Source organism: Hippocampus comes, unplaced genomic scaffold (assembly GCF_001891065.2).
Source record: "Hippocampus comes isolate QL1 unplaced genomic scaffold, H_comes_QL1_v1.1 scaffold82, whole genome shotgun sequence".
NCBI classification, from domain to species: domain Eukaryota; kingdom Metazoa; phylum Chordata; class Actinopteri; order Syngnathiformes; family Syngnathidae; genus Hippocampus; species Hippocampus comes.
In genome coordinates this window covers 1,179,305-1,193,341 of record NW_017805135.1, presented here as the reverse complement: position 1 = coordinate 1,193,341, position 14,037 = coordinate 1,179,305, and the positions used below count along the sequence as shown (strand labels likewise).

The following is a 14,037-nucleotide window of genomic DNA, read 5'->3' as shown; positions in this document are numbered from 1 at the left end:
TATGTAATGAAAGTTAAAAAAATATTGTGTGTGTGTGTGTGTGTGTGTGTGTGTGTGTGTGTGTGTGTGTGTGTGTGTGTGTGAGAGGGGGAGAGAGAGAGAGAGAGAGAGAGAGAGAGAGAGAGAGAGAGAGAGAGAGACACAACTATGTTGGTTTTGGTTAGCAATAGCAGCCATATGCTGCTAGCTGTCCGAGTCAAGAGTGTTTATGTGAGTGCAGTAAGAGAGCGTTTAAAGGGTGTTACGCGGATTGAAACACTGTAAGATTGTGTTGAACAAATGTTACTTCGAATATTGCCTTTGCTGTGAGGTTTTATGAGGGCAATCATTTGGACTCTACCTCGAAGGTATTCCTGTATATCAGCATTGCCGGCCCCAGTAGAAGCGCGATAGGTTGAGCTCTTGTGTTTCGTGTTATCTGACGGGATGAAAGTCTACGCTACCCGCCTTGCCAGTCTTGCAGATAACAGATCAGACAGGCTTTTTGTGGAATGTGAGAAGTTTAGTCGAACCCCATTGGGAACAACCGTGGTGTGTGTGTGTGTGTGTGTTTCTGTTGAATGCGCAGAGTTATGTAATGGATGTTAATGAGTAGGAGCACGGTTATTTTTTGTCCATTCAATTAATTTTTAACATTCTGGTTAAGTAAAAGACTAGTCAAAACTAACTACCACATTGCAGTGAGGTGTTTCTTATACAATATACTGACTTATTTAACTTGCAAAAACCATGTAGGGTTCAAGTAAGGTAGGTGCTACGTGGAAATCAACAATGAGATTTATCTTTATGGTGGCATTATAATTGATACAGCACGTGTTGTAACGCCACCTTGTTTGCATGTCACGGTCATGGACCAAACCTCGACAGACTGTCAAAAATCTGCATCACCATCTTTCTCATGGCAGAAATCTTGTTGTAAGCCCTTTTCACACTATTTCATGGTGCCCACTGGTATTTTGTTGGTGGCCCCTGGCCATTTTTTGTTTTCAAATCCAAGTGATGGCTTTGTTGTTAAAATGGTTTTGCGCTACCATTCCCCTTTTCCCCCGCTCACCTCCACCAGCTGCATGAGGTTGTCGAAATACTCCTCCTCGTCGATGGTGAGCTTGCCGTTGTGGTAAATGATGCGGTAGTGCTCCACCTTGCCGTCGCAGCTGACGCAGAGCGTGTAGTCGCCCGGGTAGTTGGTGCTCTCGCGGACCAGAAATAGGCCTGTCTCAGGAGGGTAGAGCAGCCGCTCGGCCTGCTCGCGAGTGATCTTGGGGGTGGGGGGGAGGGGGTAGCTGACTGACTGCGGCTCCGACTGGCTCTGAGTGGGTCAGAATGTGCTTCTTCAAAAAAATATCTTCCCGTCATTCATAAGCGAATCAACTCCTCACCGTGGAGGAAACAGCTCGAAACTATTTTCCACAGAGGAAATAAGACAAAGTGTGAAGTGAATTCTGTGTCCACCACACGTATCTTACAGGACGAACGCCGAGTAGTTTTACTTTATTCAGTTTTTATGTGCTTATGGCAAAGTGAACTTGCAAAGTTTTAGACTTTGATGAAAGTTAGTCAGGTTTATCATCAGTGCGGCATGATGGGAATACTGGTTAGCACGTTTCCTTCACTGTCCAGACGCTCTGTGCTTAAATATTGTGCATTGTAGCCTCCTTCACGCCACCCTAATGAGGACAAGCACCATGGAAATGGATGGATGGATGGTGATCACATTTTTCCTCTCTTACCCTCAATGGCATCAAAGAATCACACAAAAAGCAAAAAGAGATCAAATCACCCCAAAGCACAGCCCATGGCGATGTTTTTAACTACAAGGTTTTATTTGACTGTTCTGGTATTTGTTTCCTCGTACCGCTCTTAAGAAAAAAAAAATTGTGAGAATAGGCTACGCCTTTGGGAATACGTGAAGAGAAAGTTGGACTGAAGTGGAGCAACAGGAAGTTTGTGCCTGCGGAGCCAATCATTAACGCTTGTTATGTAACAACCCAGTTGAGCGCTGGATGACCCAATGACTCAAAAGTTGAACGCTGCCGCCTGTGATGCTCATGACGGGTGCAACCAGCCGCTCGGCCTGCTCGCGAGTGATCTTCCCGTGGAACCAACTGAGAGCAGACCGGGGGGGGCACAAGATTAGGCACTGTAAAAATAATTGTAATTCAAGATTGTCAGTTTTGAGGGTGATGAACAAATGACACGAGGGAGTGAAAACTGTTGACACTTGACGGACATTTAAAAATGCCTGACAATGCTCACAACTTGCCCCATACTTAAAAGAAACACTAGCAGTACGACTAAGCATCTGAGGTGCAACGCATCGTGATAAAGTATAAAGCTTCCGTAACACAGGATAGTAGAGCCGCGGCTTTCCAATACTGGTTAGCACGTTTCCTTCACTGTCCAGACGCTCTGTGCTTAAATATTGTGCATTGTAGCCTCCTTCACGCCACCCTAATGAGGACAAGCACCATGGAAATGGATGGATGGATGGTGATCACATTTTTCCTCTCTTACCCTCAATGGCATCAAAGAATCACACAAAAAGCAAAAAGAGATCAAATCACCCCAAAGCACAGCCCATGGCGATGTTTTTAACTACAAGGTTTTATTTGACTGTTCTGGTATTTGTTTCCTCGTACCGCTCTTAAGAAAAAAAAAATTGTGAGAATAGGCTACGCCTTTGGGAATACGTGAAGAGAAAGTTGGACTGAAGTGGAGCAACAGGAAGTTTGTGCCTGCGGAGCCAATCATTAACGCTTGTTATGTAACAACCCAGTTGAGCGCTGGATGACCCAATGACTCAAAAGTTGAACGCTGCCGCCTGTGATGCTCATGACGGGTGCAAAGGGGTCACAGGAGTTGGAGTGTACCATTTTTGAGTTTGGGGATCGTTTTATGGATCGGCAAATGACACACGGTGTGTGGTGTGGGGTCCAATTACTGTCAGTGTGTCCTTTTCTGCCTTTGCATTCATCTTGCATTGCAACTCAAACAGCCACAAATCTGAAGAGAATAGTGAGACCACAAGAAGTCAAATAAAAACAGTGGCTGCATTTTTACTCATGGTGGGTGGGGTGTGTAGCGCTTCATTAACAAACTGTGGAATTAAACTTGTGAATTCATGGAGCAGATTTGTCCATGTGGCACTGGCAGAGGACATCACGTGAAGGAAAAAAAAAAAAGTGACCCACCAGTAAGACCAAGTAAAAGCAGGAATTGGATTTTCACTGCTGGAGACAACAATTCATTACCAAGCCCCCAAATTACATTTTGACAATTAGCTTGTGCGGATCTGAGCGTGTGGTGGATAAAGCGGCCTCCCATTTGAAGAAAAAAGCTGAAATCAAATCACGGCTTGCAATTTCCCTGGTTGAGGCATAACTTCATCGCCAATGACATTGCAAATATGTTTGTTCCCAGATGCTAATGCTAAGAATGCTGACAGCTAATGCTAATCTATACTAAACCTGCAGCTCAGTTTAACTGTTCAACCTTCTATGCAGTCGCTCGAAAGTGGGGGAACTGTGCCAGCCCAGCATAGCTGCCAAGTCATGGACAAAGAAACGGAGGAGGCGGGAATAAGTCAATTAGCCCCGTTGTGACATCATACTCAGAATGGCCGTACTTTGGTAGCTCGCAAAAAATGTTCTTGGTTATGAGTGGAAACGCATTCCAGAGACCCGAATCTGTGTATGCAAGCTACTAAAAAGTCCTCTTCACATAATACGGCCACTTTAACGTTTGCTTTTCTTTTCATAGTGGCGGAAACATAGACTCATTCATTTTTGAGGCGCACGTCGGCACCTGTAAGGGAGCTTGTACTGCCATCTTTTGCGCCAACATCGTTCCTTGAGCACTTACGGCATAAGACTGAGTTTCCCTCCTGATTTGACTCCTTCCCTCTTTTGGACATAGTTTGCTGGAATGGTTCCTTCTCTGCCCACGATGTTCCTTGCTTTGTACCAGTTCGGATCCTGAAGACAAACATTTTCTTCAGCTGACCGCAGCAAACATTGCGGTCAAAAGAGAACGAAGGCCCGGTTACCCTGGTGACTCCGATGATGGTCAGCACATCTCCTTTGCAGAAAGGCAGGTCCTGTTCGTTGGCCGTCTGGAAGTTGTACTTGGCGACGCACTCTGTGCCTGTCGACCACGGCGCCTGCAACACAAAACAGAAGATGGCGTCAGGACCAACGTAAAAAGCTGTTTCGTGGCTTAATGCGGCTAACCGATACTGACCAAAGGGCATGCACAAAAAAAACTGAAGATGGGTCACGAATGGGTTTTCCTGTGTGATAATGATTTCAAAACATACTTTCAATGCAACAAGGGGGTGGCTCAAGTACATCAAGGTCACGGAGTCGGCTAGTCAATCTCGACATCGAAAGCCAAAAGAAAACCTGTGGAGGGAGCTGAAACATTTTTCTTTTTTTTCCACTTTTGACTGATTTTCCAGCTATAGAAGTAAAATCAAGTGGGGGGGGGGGGAATGATTGAATATTTAAATCTTTTATTTTAATATTAGTATTAAGCTGGTGTTCCTCATCAGTGTTGAGAGTTCCCCTTCATGTCCACCTTTTTTCATTGTGATTTTTAAATTACATTTTCCCATGACGGGTGTACTTCACACAAACGTTGAAATAAATTGGTTTAAAAATACATATACACATGTATCATGGACTCTGCTTGCGTCAGGAAAGGTGTGATGTGCTATTGACTTACGTGAATCCCAGACATGATGAGAGGAAGTGGGCGGCAGGTGTCCTCAGGCAGGTAGCGCTCACTGTTCAGCTGGTACCATCAGAGCTGCCACGTGAACAAAGCCATGTGTTAGATGTTGGGTCAAAAGTCACGTGCATTCAGACAATCCATAAAATGATTCTCGAATTCTGACGCTATACTATGCCCATAACAGATGGTTTCGACCATATACCTGTAGCTTCGTGATTTCGAATCATCCATCGGTCAAGCACGCCTTCTCCTGATTGGTGCTAATTTTGGAAAATTTACAGAGTACGAGTTCGGCATTGCATGACTCCTGGAATTCACCCAAAATGGCCTTGATTCCGACCAAAATGGCCAACTCCCGCTTCAATTTGGAGCATTTTGTGCATCGTGTTATGATAGTCATGCCCACCTAATTTCATGCTGGTTGGTCAAAATAGTGCTGGGGAGGCGATTTCAAATTTTTCCAGGAGAAGCTTCGGAATGAGTTCTTGGGATGTCATGTCATTGACCAAAAAAAAAAAAAAAAAAAGCGGTTCAAAGACTTGGCGAACAGGAGGGCATCAAACAACAGTCTTAAGATATAACACAAGATATAATTTGGGATTTCTATCAATCAAGAAAAGCCAACAGATCAAGAGTGATAATGGAGGTGAGATTACTTTGCTATTTTACTCAAATCAATATTCCACATTGTCACTTCTGTCATAATGCCTCATCAAAGCACCAGGCTTCCTTCCTTCAGTCTAGTGACAAATTCATTATTACGACAAATTAATAAGACTAATTTGAAGTTGTTGAGCTGTCAGCTATAATTGTACGTTTTTACCATGGCATTGTTTCCTATTTTTGTCTTCTTTTAAAGTTTTATCAAGTGACCTGTTGGTAGTTTTCTTCAGTCACTGTTTCAATCATCTTCCGAAACTATGGTACGCCAATTGAGACGACTACGCATCAGCAAAGATGGTTATGCTGTACTGCCCTCCCCCCCCCAAAAAAGTACGACCAAATCTGTGCTACCAGTGGAAAAGTTTGTGTCGAGCCGTACTTCACATTAATCAGTACCAGAAAAGTGTCTCTTAGTCTGAAAAATGTGATGACCTCTTCTAAAGCCTTTTGCTTTCGCGACCATTCAGCCGAACAGGAAGTTGCGAGTCGAGCAAGAAGAAGGAAGTCAATAGACTCATATTTTCCATCTCTCTGCATGAAGCGGGGGAGGGGCCAACGAGAACGTCCGAACCCCCACAAAGGAAAGCAATACTCGTTGGTAAGGCTCGGTGAGCATGACACGCTCCCTCGAGAGATCGACGAAGCCGCTCTCGCCACCACATCCTGTGTTGACACAGGAACTAGCCTGGCTGCAGTCAATTGCAGATAACAGTTACGTATTAGCCCGGGCCGACCCCTCTCGAGTCACCCACAGCAGCATTGTGAGACCAAAGAGTGCTATTCTTAACCGTCTACGCTCTGAGGAATGCCTAAAGAGCCGTTCAAGCACATCGAGCAACACGCTGCTCGAGCAATACGCTCAACTTAGTCAAGTGCTACTCAGTCACCGCCTTCCTTTCTTGCGGGAGACACGCCGTTGTTCATTCGCTCAAATGGCCCTCGCACGTGTATGGAAATCATATTGATGAGCGTGCAGGAGCTCTGTTTTAGCTCGACAACAGTTGCCATTTCAAAACCGGACCATACAATAGGTCTTCGACCAACACACAAAAACATGCAAATCAGGGCTGCACGGTATTCGATAAACATGCGATCCGAGTGTTGAGTATAGCAATAGATACAATTTTTTTATGTAATCGTAGATGGAGTAATGGCTAATTATACTCCATTGGGTGCACTTCCCCACAACGAGGCTGGCATTGTTTTCTACAAAAATTGAAATGAATAAATAAACAAGCAAATAAATAAATAAAAAATCAATAAATAAAAAATCCAAAAGGATGTCTCATGTAGGTTTTTTTTTTTTTTAAAATTAGAACTTGCAAACAGCCATCAACATTAACAAAGCCAGCAATAAATTTAAAAATAATGCAACGGTGCTTTCATGCTAAATCTTTTTTTTTTTTTTGTGGTTACACACAGAAGTGTTGCGTGCGTGTGTTCACGGCATTGTTTGCGTTGTTCTGTACCAATTTATCGATGCACGACCCTGGGTCAGAATGCATCTTTTATACGAAGATGCCAATTTGTTTTGAATATCATAGCGTTATTGCATGTGGCCTGACAGAACTCCACAAATGGATTTTTGCCTCATTACAGAAAAAAAAAGAAAAAAAAACTGATTTGTACTTGGGTGACCCAAAAGTATAACATAATAGTGCAGCTTCTGGCAGGACACACGAATATTTGTATGTGTTAACTGCATGATGAATGCTTAACACGAGGAGCTACATGCATGATTAACTCCTACACTGACGCGCTAATTACCTTCACACGTTTGCCAAAATGCCTTGTTCACAAGGATGCTCGGCTTGTCAACACGGGGCCATGTGGAGTTCATGTCGAGAGATGCTCCGCCATTAAGATGTTCTTTCTTGATGAAAGCGTGAGTCATTTCAGGGCCGATCTAATGCCGTCTGACACACCAATGGGGGCGTGATGCAACTGCAGTGCAGTCCCTGTATAATTGTGGTTGATTTAAATTATTTAAATACATTAAATTAAAAAAAAAAAAAGAAAAAAAAAAGAAAGGCCCACGCTACCATAATGCAGCAGTTCTCAGCCAGAGGGGTCAAATGGAATTGAAGGCCAACATTTCTGGTGTTTTGGGGAGGGGCAGGATTAAAACATAAATAAGTCAATATGAAACTATGAAACTTAAATTTTCACTGTCAGAAGAAACAATAGATTCTCTCACAAGAACTCAGTCGGCGGTCATCGGTATTTACTCGCATAGGGCTGGGCCCTAAAATTCATATCACGGTATGAACGGAATCCTTCACGGTAATGATTTAGATCGCGATTCTGACTAGAAGCTGGATAGAAAGTTACTTCGTATTGTCAACCTCGAGAGTAGCATTAACAAATAGCATTTCTAAAACTCGTAACAGAAAGCTGAAGATACAATGACAACTGGAAATAGTTGTGTTGGCTAATATTTGGCAATGAAGCTCCGCATTTAAGCACTGGCATTCTGGATAAGCAACGGGCAGTTTTACATGGGATGTTGGTACACAAACGTTCATATCAAGGCTTTACTTAAGACTAGTGCGGACGGCAGACATGAATGACAATCATTTCCTCCTAGTATCTAAATTTGTCTCCGCTCATGGTGACGTTGTCATGGCAATGGGTGATGCAATAGCCGTCTTCAATGAAGGAGCACTTCCCGAAGTGTGGCACCATGTTGTCCGAGGCCGCGTCGTGAGCCCGCCTGAGACAAAATAGCGTGCACTGAATCCTGCCCTTGTGCTCCAGCTAACTACTCCGCAGCAGGCCTGTAGCTTGATGATGTCATCGTGCTCTTATGGCTGCGTTGGAATTTTTATCCTATTCGTATGACACTGACATACGGTATATCTGCACGGCACTGCCTTCCACCTGAAGGAGTTTTTCTTTCAGCTAAGTCAGGGGTATCAAACTCATTTTTGGCGTGGGCCACATTTTAGTTACCGTTTCCCTTGGAGGGCCATGATAACTGAAACTATATAAAGAAGTCAAGAATAACGTTTTATTCAACTATGGTTTAAGTAACTGAAACGAAAGGTTTGGAAACAAGGAAATGCTGACAATATCTGTCATTTATGATGTGAAAATGTGAAATTTTGGTACACATTTTAGCAAGTATGTGTGCAAGTAAGTTTGAAGTTGTCATCTTTGATTTGCTTTCACGGGCCACTTAAAATGATGTGCCGGGAGTTTGACACATGTGAGCTAAGTCATCGGGCTTTATGAAAAAACTAAAATAAAAATCAAATTCGGAAATTTTTTTCCTGATACATTCTAAAACCACTCAAGTATTGGAAAAACTTTATTCCCCCAAACACCAACTTGCATCAATTTGTCTCTAAACAGATAATGTAAAAATAAATTCTCCTCCCTTGGGGATCATTTTGTGAAAATATGTATGTAAATATAATGGTTAAAAATGTATTTTTTTTTTGGAAATATTCAATGACTTAAATGAGACGTCAAATTGCATGGCTTGGCTGGTCAATGTGATGCTGGGGTTTGTCACTCTGTTAGCTTCTTACCATTGGTGTAAATTAAAAAAAAAAAAAAATCACCAGAGAGGGCCTAAGCTCGGGAAAGTTATTGTCAGCTTCTAAAAGTAGAGCACCAAAACCGCAGGCATCTGGGGCGATGCAAAGCACACTTTATTTATACTGCGCCGCTTCCACCGCGATGAGCTTCTGCAGCCGACGCACAGGAAACACAGAATCACGAACGTAATGCGGGTAAACACATCTTAGACAGGCTTCCTATTTATTTGCTGTTTGGCCCAGATACGTTTGAAAAAAAAAAAAAAAAAGTCACAGATTGTCCTGAGGGTAATCTAATATTTTAAAACTCAATTAAACAACAGCCATAACTTCACTTCACTCAGCACAAGGACACCATTATGTTTATCACCAGTCAACAAACATTCTTCACAAATCCAAGCGCCGGGTTAGTGAAATGCCATACAAGCCCTCTGGTTGCCGCATGAACATCTTTACTTTGTAGTCGCAATGACCTGGAATTTTTGACCGTCACGTTCGAATGTTCGAATGATTTTTTTTTTTTTTTTTTTTTACTTCCCCCAAATTCAAAGAGATAAAAGGTCCGCAGGGCTTCTTTTCACAGTTGTATGATGTCTCAACGCAGCATGACCGGAGCAGAAGAGGAATATGGAAATGTGTACAGGAAATCATGCAAATGTATCGTGAGTTTCTCTGCATTCTCTGCAAGTGAAGTGCCATTTGAATGCATCTCATTCAACTGTGCCTGTCATTTTGTCTGTTGGCAACTGTGAAGACGACAGCCTGGACTCGTAGGCCAAAATCTGCGCTAGCATATTTGGTGACCATTTAACCACCGAATCCCGAATCCCTATAACTGGAGCGCACTTATTTTGTGCTTCTCTTCTACACCAGATGTTGTCCAAAGCACTTTTTTGATTTTTAATATGTGGCTGATGCGCAGCTGTGTCAACCTACGAAAAGGTTTTCCTTTTAAATAACTTCAAATAATTTTCTCTCGCAGGATCCCTTACCATACACCGGCCAATAGCAGAATCCAGAGAGTTTTTCCCACTTTTGGTGAAGTTTTAAATATAAATAAATGGCCTATTTTGTAATTTTTTTCGTTTTTTTGGGCGCACCGCATTATAAGACGCAATCTACAATGCATCCACTAGATCAAGGAAACGCCAACAGAGCGACCAGATGTCAGTAAAACTTATTTAATAAAGCAGCGACACAGTTCATTTAACCAACAGCAAGTTATAACATTGCCTCGTTAACGAACTCTCTTGCCGCTGCTCTATTTCCGTGTTCAACTGCGTAATGGATCACCTTAAGTTTGAACTCTGCGTTGTCAGCATGTCTCGATCAAGGAGCCATTTTGCGGTCAAAATATTACCGTAATGACCATACACAAGGCGCGCTGTGAGCCTTTAAGAAAATGGAAGGCTTTTAGGTGCGCCTTTTAGTGCGGAAAATACGGTATGCGCCTCAAGCCGCATCTGATTGCAAAATTACTTGTTTCTACCTTCTATTACTGGAATGACAATGCAATGATGCACCACTTGGTGAATCGTAACAGTTGCTATGAGTTTCAAGGAAACCAAAAACTTGCCAAGAGTTCCAATATACCCACAGATACAGTATACAGTCTCATTTTCAGCATTGTCAGATAGATGCCTACTGCGACAACTGATCCTTTCATTTTGGCTGCTGCTCCCATGAGACGGGGCTTTTTTTCGATAAGCTGACAAATTTCTGCTAATATATCTACAAATAAGCTCATATTGGCAAAAATTCCTAGCTATTCTCCACTCCGTCCTTTCAATGTGGAGTTTGGTGATACAGATGGAAAATATTCCAATGGGGCAAGCGAGAAGAAACGGGAAGTAGCTCACATCCTTTCGGCTGCGTTTAATCCCGGAGTGGTCGCCTCCTATCTTTGTCGAAGTGAATGAAAAAAATAGAAAGGAGCGTGACAGAGAAGGGGGACAAGCAGACAGGTGGGCTGACAGACAGACGGCGTGACGTCACGGAGCAGTGGGCCGCTCGGGCTCACCGCTGGCGTCGGACAACAAAAGCAGGCAGGCAGGAAGTGGAAGAAAGAAAGGAAGAGGGGCCGCGGGGAGGCGAAAGGGCCTGCGACGGCTGGGCCGCAGAGGGGGAGGAAGGGTGATGCTGGGCGATGGCGAACGCTTATTGTTTGAGCTTGAGCGCTGCGCTTCGGTGTCTCAGCGCGGACAGACGCACACACTCTACAGCGCCGGCTATTTATACCCTCCCCATCGACGTAGGTGGAGGCAGCTTGCTCTCGCTTTTATCAGCACATACATTATGGAGATGCTGAATTAAATTAAAGGGGCTGTCTGCTCTGATTGCCTGCCTTCGTATGATTGATGTCTTTCTTTCCAGGAGGAATCCCGCATGCTTCAAGTATACTGATGACGTGTGTTTCTTCCCAGGCTGCACTGCTTCGGGATACACTCGGAAGATGGTCGAAAGCTTTTTCACACTGCACTTCGATCGGCGCAGTGCATCCGTGACAAACTCATTCAGTGTTTATGTGCTGCGAGGGCGTGACGACAGAACGCCAAATTGCATCACGCAGCAAAGTGGGCGCATGCCGTGGCAGCGCCGCGCTTCGAGTTGAAAAATCCTAAACTCCGGAGTGACGTCAGGCAGGGCATCCGATAGAAGAGGGGTGGGCGGATTGTGGATAGAATGGATGGACGACAATTTCCAAGAGATTTAGTGAATGCATTATCGCCACATGTAGCGAGACACAAGCTGGGATGTCGCGTCTCAAAAACTCTCGTCTCAAATATTCTAACCTGGGCACACATGGACACGACATCCAGGTGGATGCAGTCGGTCAAAAGGACATCGGGGACTGCCTTGGAAGTGACGGGAAATGGTGTGTGTGTGTGTGTGTGTGTGTGTGTGGTTGGCTGCTGCCTCATCTCGTGTGGTCGCAACACATGACAAGACTTCTATTGAAGCTGCGGGGAAGAGGAGGGGATGCACAGCGCATGCACACAGAGACACAAAGAGCGTCATTCGCAGCGGGGTGCGGGCACAATATGTCAGCCCCCAAATTTCTTTTGATAAAGAGACGCATTCAGCACCAATGACACCATGAAGAAACATCCACATCGTGACGAGCAGGAGGAGGGCGGGGGGGGAGAAGCGGCACATTGGCAAAACTGGGAAACGAGAATAACGAGATGGTTCATCTGTCAAGGAGGAGGAGGGGAGGGGGGAGAGAACCATATTTGGCAGATTCCACGGATTTTATGGCTGCTCTATCAGACTTCTAATGACAACCTCAATTGAGATGCCCGTGTACCATTAAAACAAGTTGTTCAACTGACATTTCAATGATAAAGCTATCGGCAGTTTCTATTCGCAATTATTCACAAGAACTTACTTGCATAAAAAGTACCACAAAAAAGACTGCTGCAAGGCAAGATTTTGAGCAACAGCAATGTCAATTGTGTATTCTTGTAAGCTGCTTATTTGTAAAGACACGTTGTGAGCAAGCCTTTCTAAATTTGGCTGAACTGTGAGACAAAAAACTGGCCAATTTATTAAATGCTATACCCGATGTCCGCTGATGATTGGCAGGTAGGGTGGGGGAAGATCTGACACTTTCAGGCAACTGCCGGATCCCAAAGTCTGTGTCCTGTGCATGTGCCAAATGCACAGATCCGCGAACATTAAATGACAAATGTAATTCAGTGAATTAGTGCTCAAGTGCTGCATCAACTAAATTGAGAAAAAAAAACACAATGTGCTTCTTATAAAATGAATGAATGTATAAAAAAAAATATTTAAAAATGTCACACACGAGCAAGACTGTTGTGCTGCACTCGGACTTTTTTAGCATTCAAGTAATTTGCCATGTCTGGATCCTGGTGACAACTTTTATTCTTATTTCGAGACAGGAAGGCGTCATACGACTTCCTTGTAACAGTGGCCACGAGTTTGAAAGGGGAAAAACTGGAGATCGGATTTTTAGATGGCGAGGAGCGTGAACTGGCTGGCTGGCAGCGTGGCATCTACCGAGTGCGCACGTTATCAGCAGTCATGTGTCGGATTTGGTGCCAGGCATGAATAATAGAATTTGCGTCGCACTATGCCAGGGCTCTAAATTATTCATCTTTGTGTGCAGGCGAGCATCAGCGAGCAGTGCGGGGCACTTACCACTCTGGGGACCACACAACACAACACACATTCACTTGCTCACGCACACTCAGAAAACAGGAAGTGAAATAATGTGTGGGCATATTCGCTTGCATCCAGGAAGTGAATCTATCTATATTCCACCGTTCACCGCGTCGAGCAGACGACCTTGGTTCTTTATTGTTTGTGGATAATTAATTATTGCAGCTAACAAACAAAAAATGTTTCAGAGGACCTTGACATTAAAAAAATAAATAAATAAAATAAAATAAAAAGGAGGCGTTTGGCTCCTAAAATGTGCAATAGATGAAAGCGAAAAACTTTGACAATAGTGGAATCCCCTTGAGATGAAGCGAATGAGGCCAGCCGTTTCTTTTCACAGGCTACGTTTAGAAAATGTAACCTAATTATCTGGGAGAGAACGACCTAAAACATAGTTTGCTTGATGATAGTTTCAAAGGAGCATATTCATGTCAGAGGATTCATCGCAAAGGCTTGCTTTGTCACTGCGCCTAGGTGCAATGCACTTTTCTCAACAAACGGTGTCCCATATGTATACAGTCATGATAACGTGGCCTCGGAATGCACCATGCCTCATGATTCCTTCGCCTACTATTGCAAGTTGTGAATTGGTTTCCCAGCTGGGCCTTACAAGGATGGAGTTTGGCCCAAAATTGGTTGAAACTATACAATCAAAAGAATTGTGATTTTCATTTTTCTATAATTGCCCAGGCCTAGTGAAAAGGTATTCCGCAATGCACACATTTCTTTTGGCCTGTTGTATTAACGTTTGGTGAGTTCTGCATAAAAGGAACGACTTAATAAATGTCTTCTGATGCAGCGACTTTCCAAGATTCCTGTGCAAAAGAGGCTTGGTTGTGAACAAGCAGGGGGTTGGGGTGGTCGCCAAGTATGAATTAGGACTGTATTAAAGTGACGGCTAGCAAAAGAACGCAAA

At 43.7% G+C, this 14,037-nt stretch overlaps 1 protein-coding gene across 1 annotated transcript in view; it reads right to left on the bottom strand.

The window, feature by feature from the left end:
* The window catches only part of cskl (c-src tyrosine kinase-like), a 29,472-nt gene that overhangs the window by 7,934 nt on the left and 7,501 nt on the right, over positions 1-14,037 (bottom strand). The window contains exons 2-6 of the mRNA XM_019866557.1: positions 4,723-4,806; positions 4,046-4,159; positions 3,862-3,974; positions 2,075-2,105; positions 1,032-1,243 (exon numbers count right to left, since the gene is read on the bottom strand). Coding sequence (XP_019722116.1) covers positions 1,032-1,243; positions 2,075-2,105; positions 3,862-3,974; positions 4,046-4,159; positions 4,723-4,737 — 485 coding nt within the window. The 5' untranslated portion in view covers positions 4,738-4,806. The remainder of the gene's footprint in view (positions 1-1,031; positions 1,244-2,074; positions 2,106-3,861; positions 3,975-4,045; positions 4,160-4,722; positions 4,807-14,037) is intronic.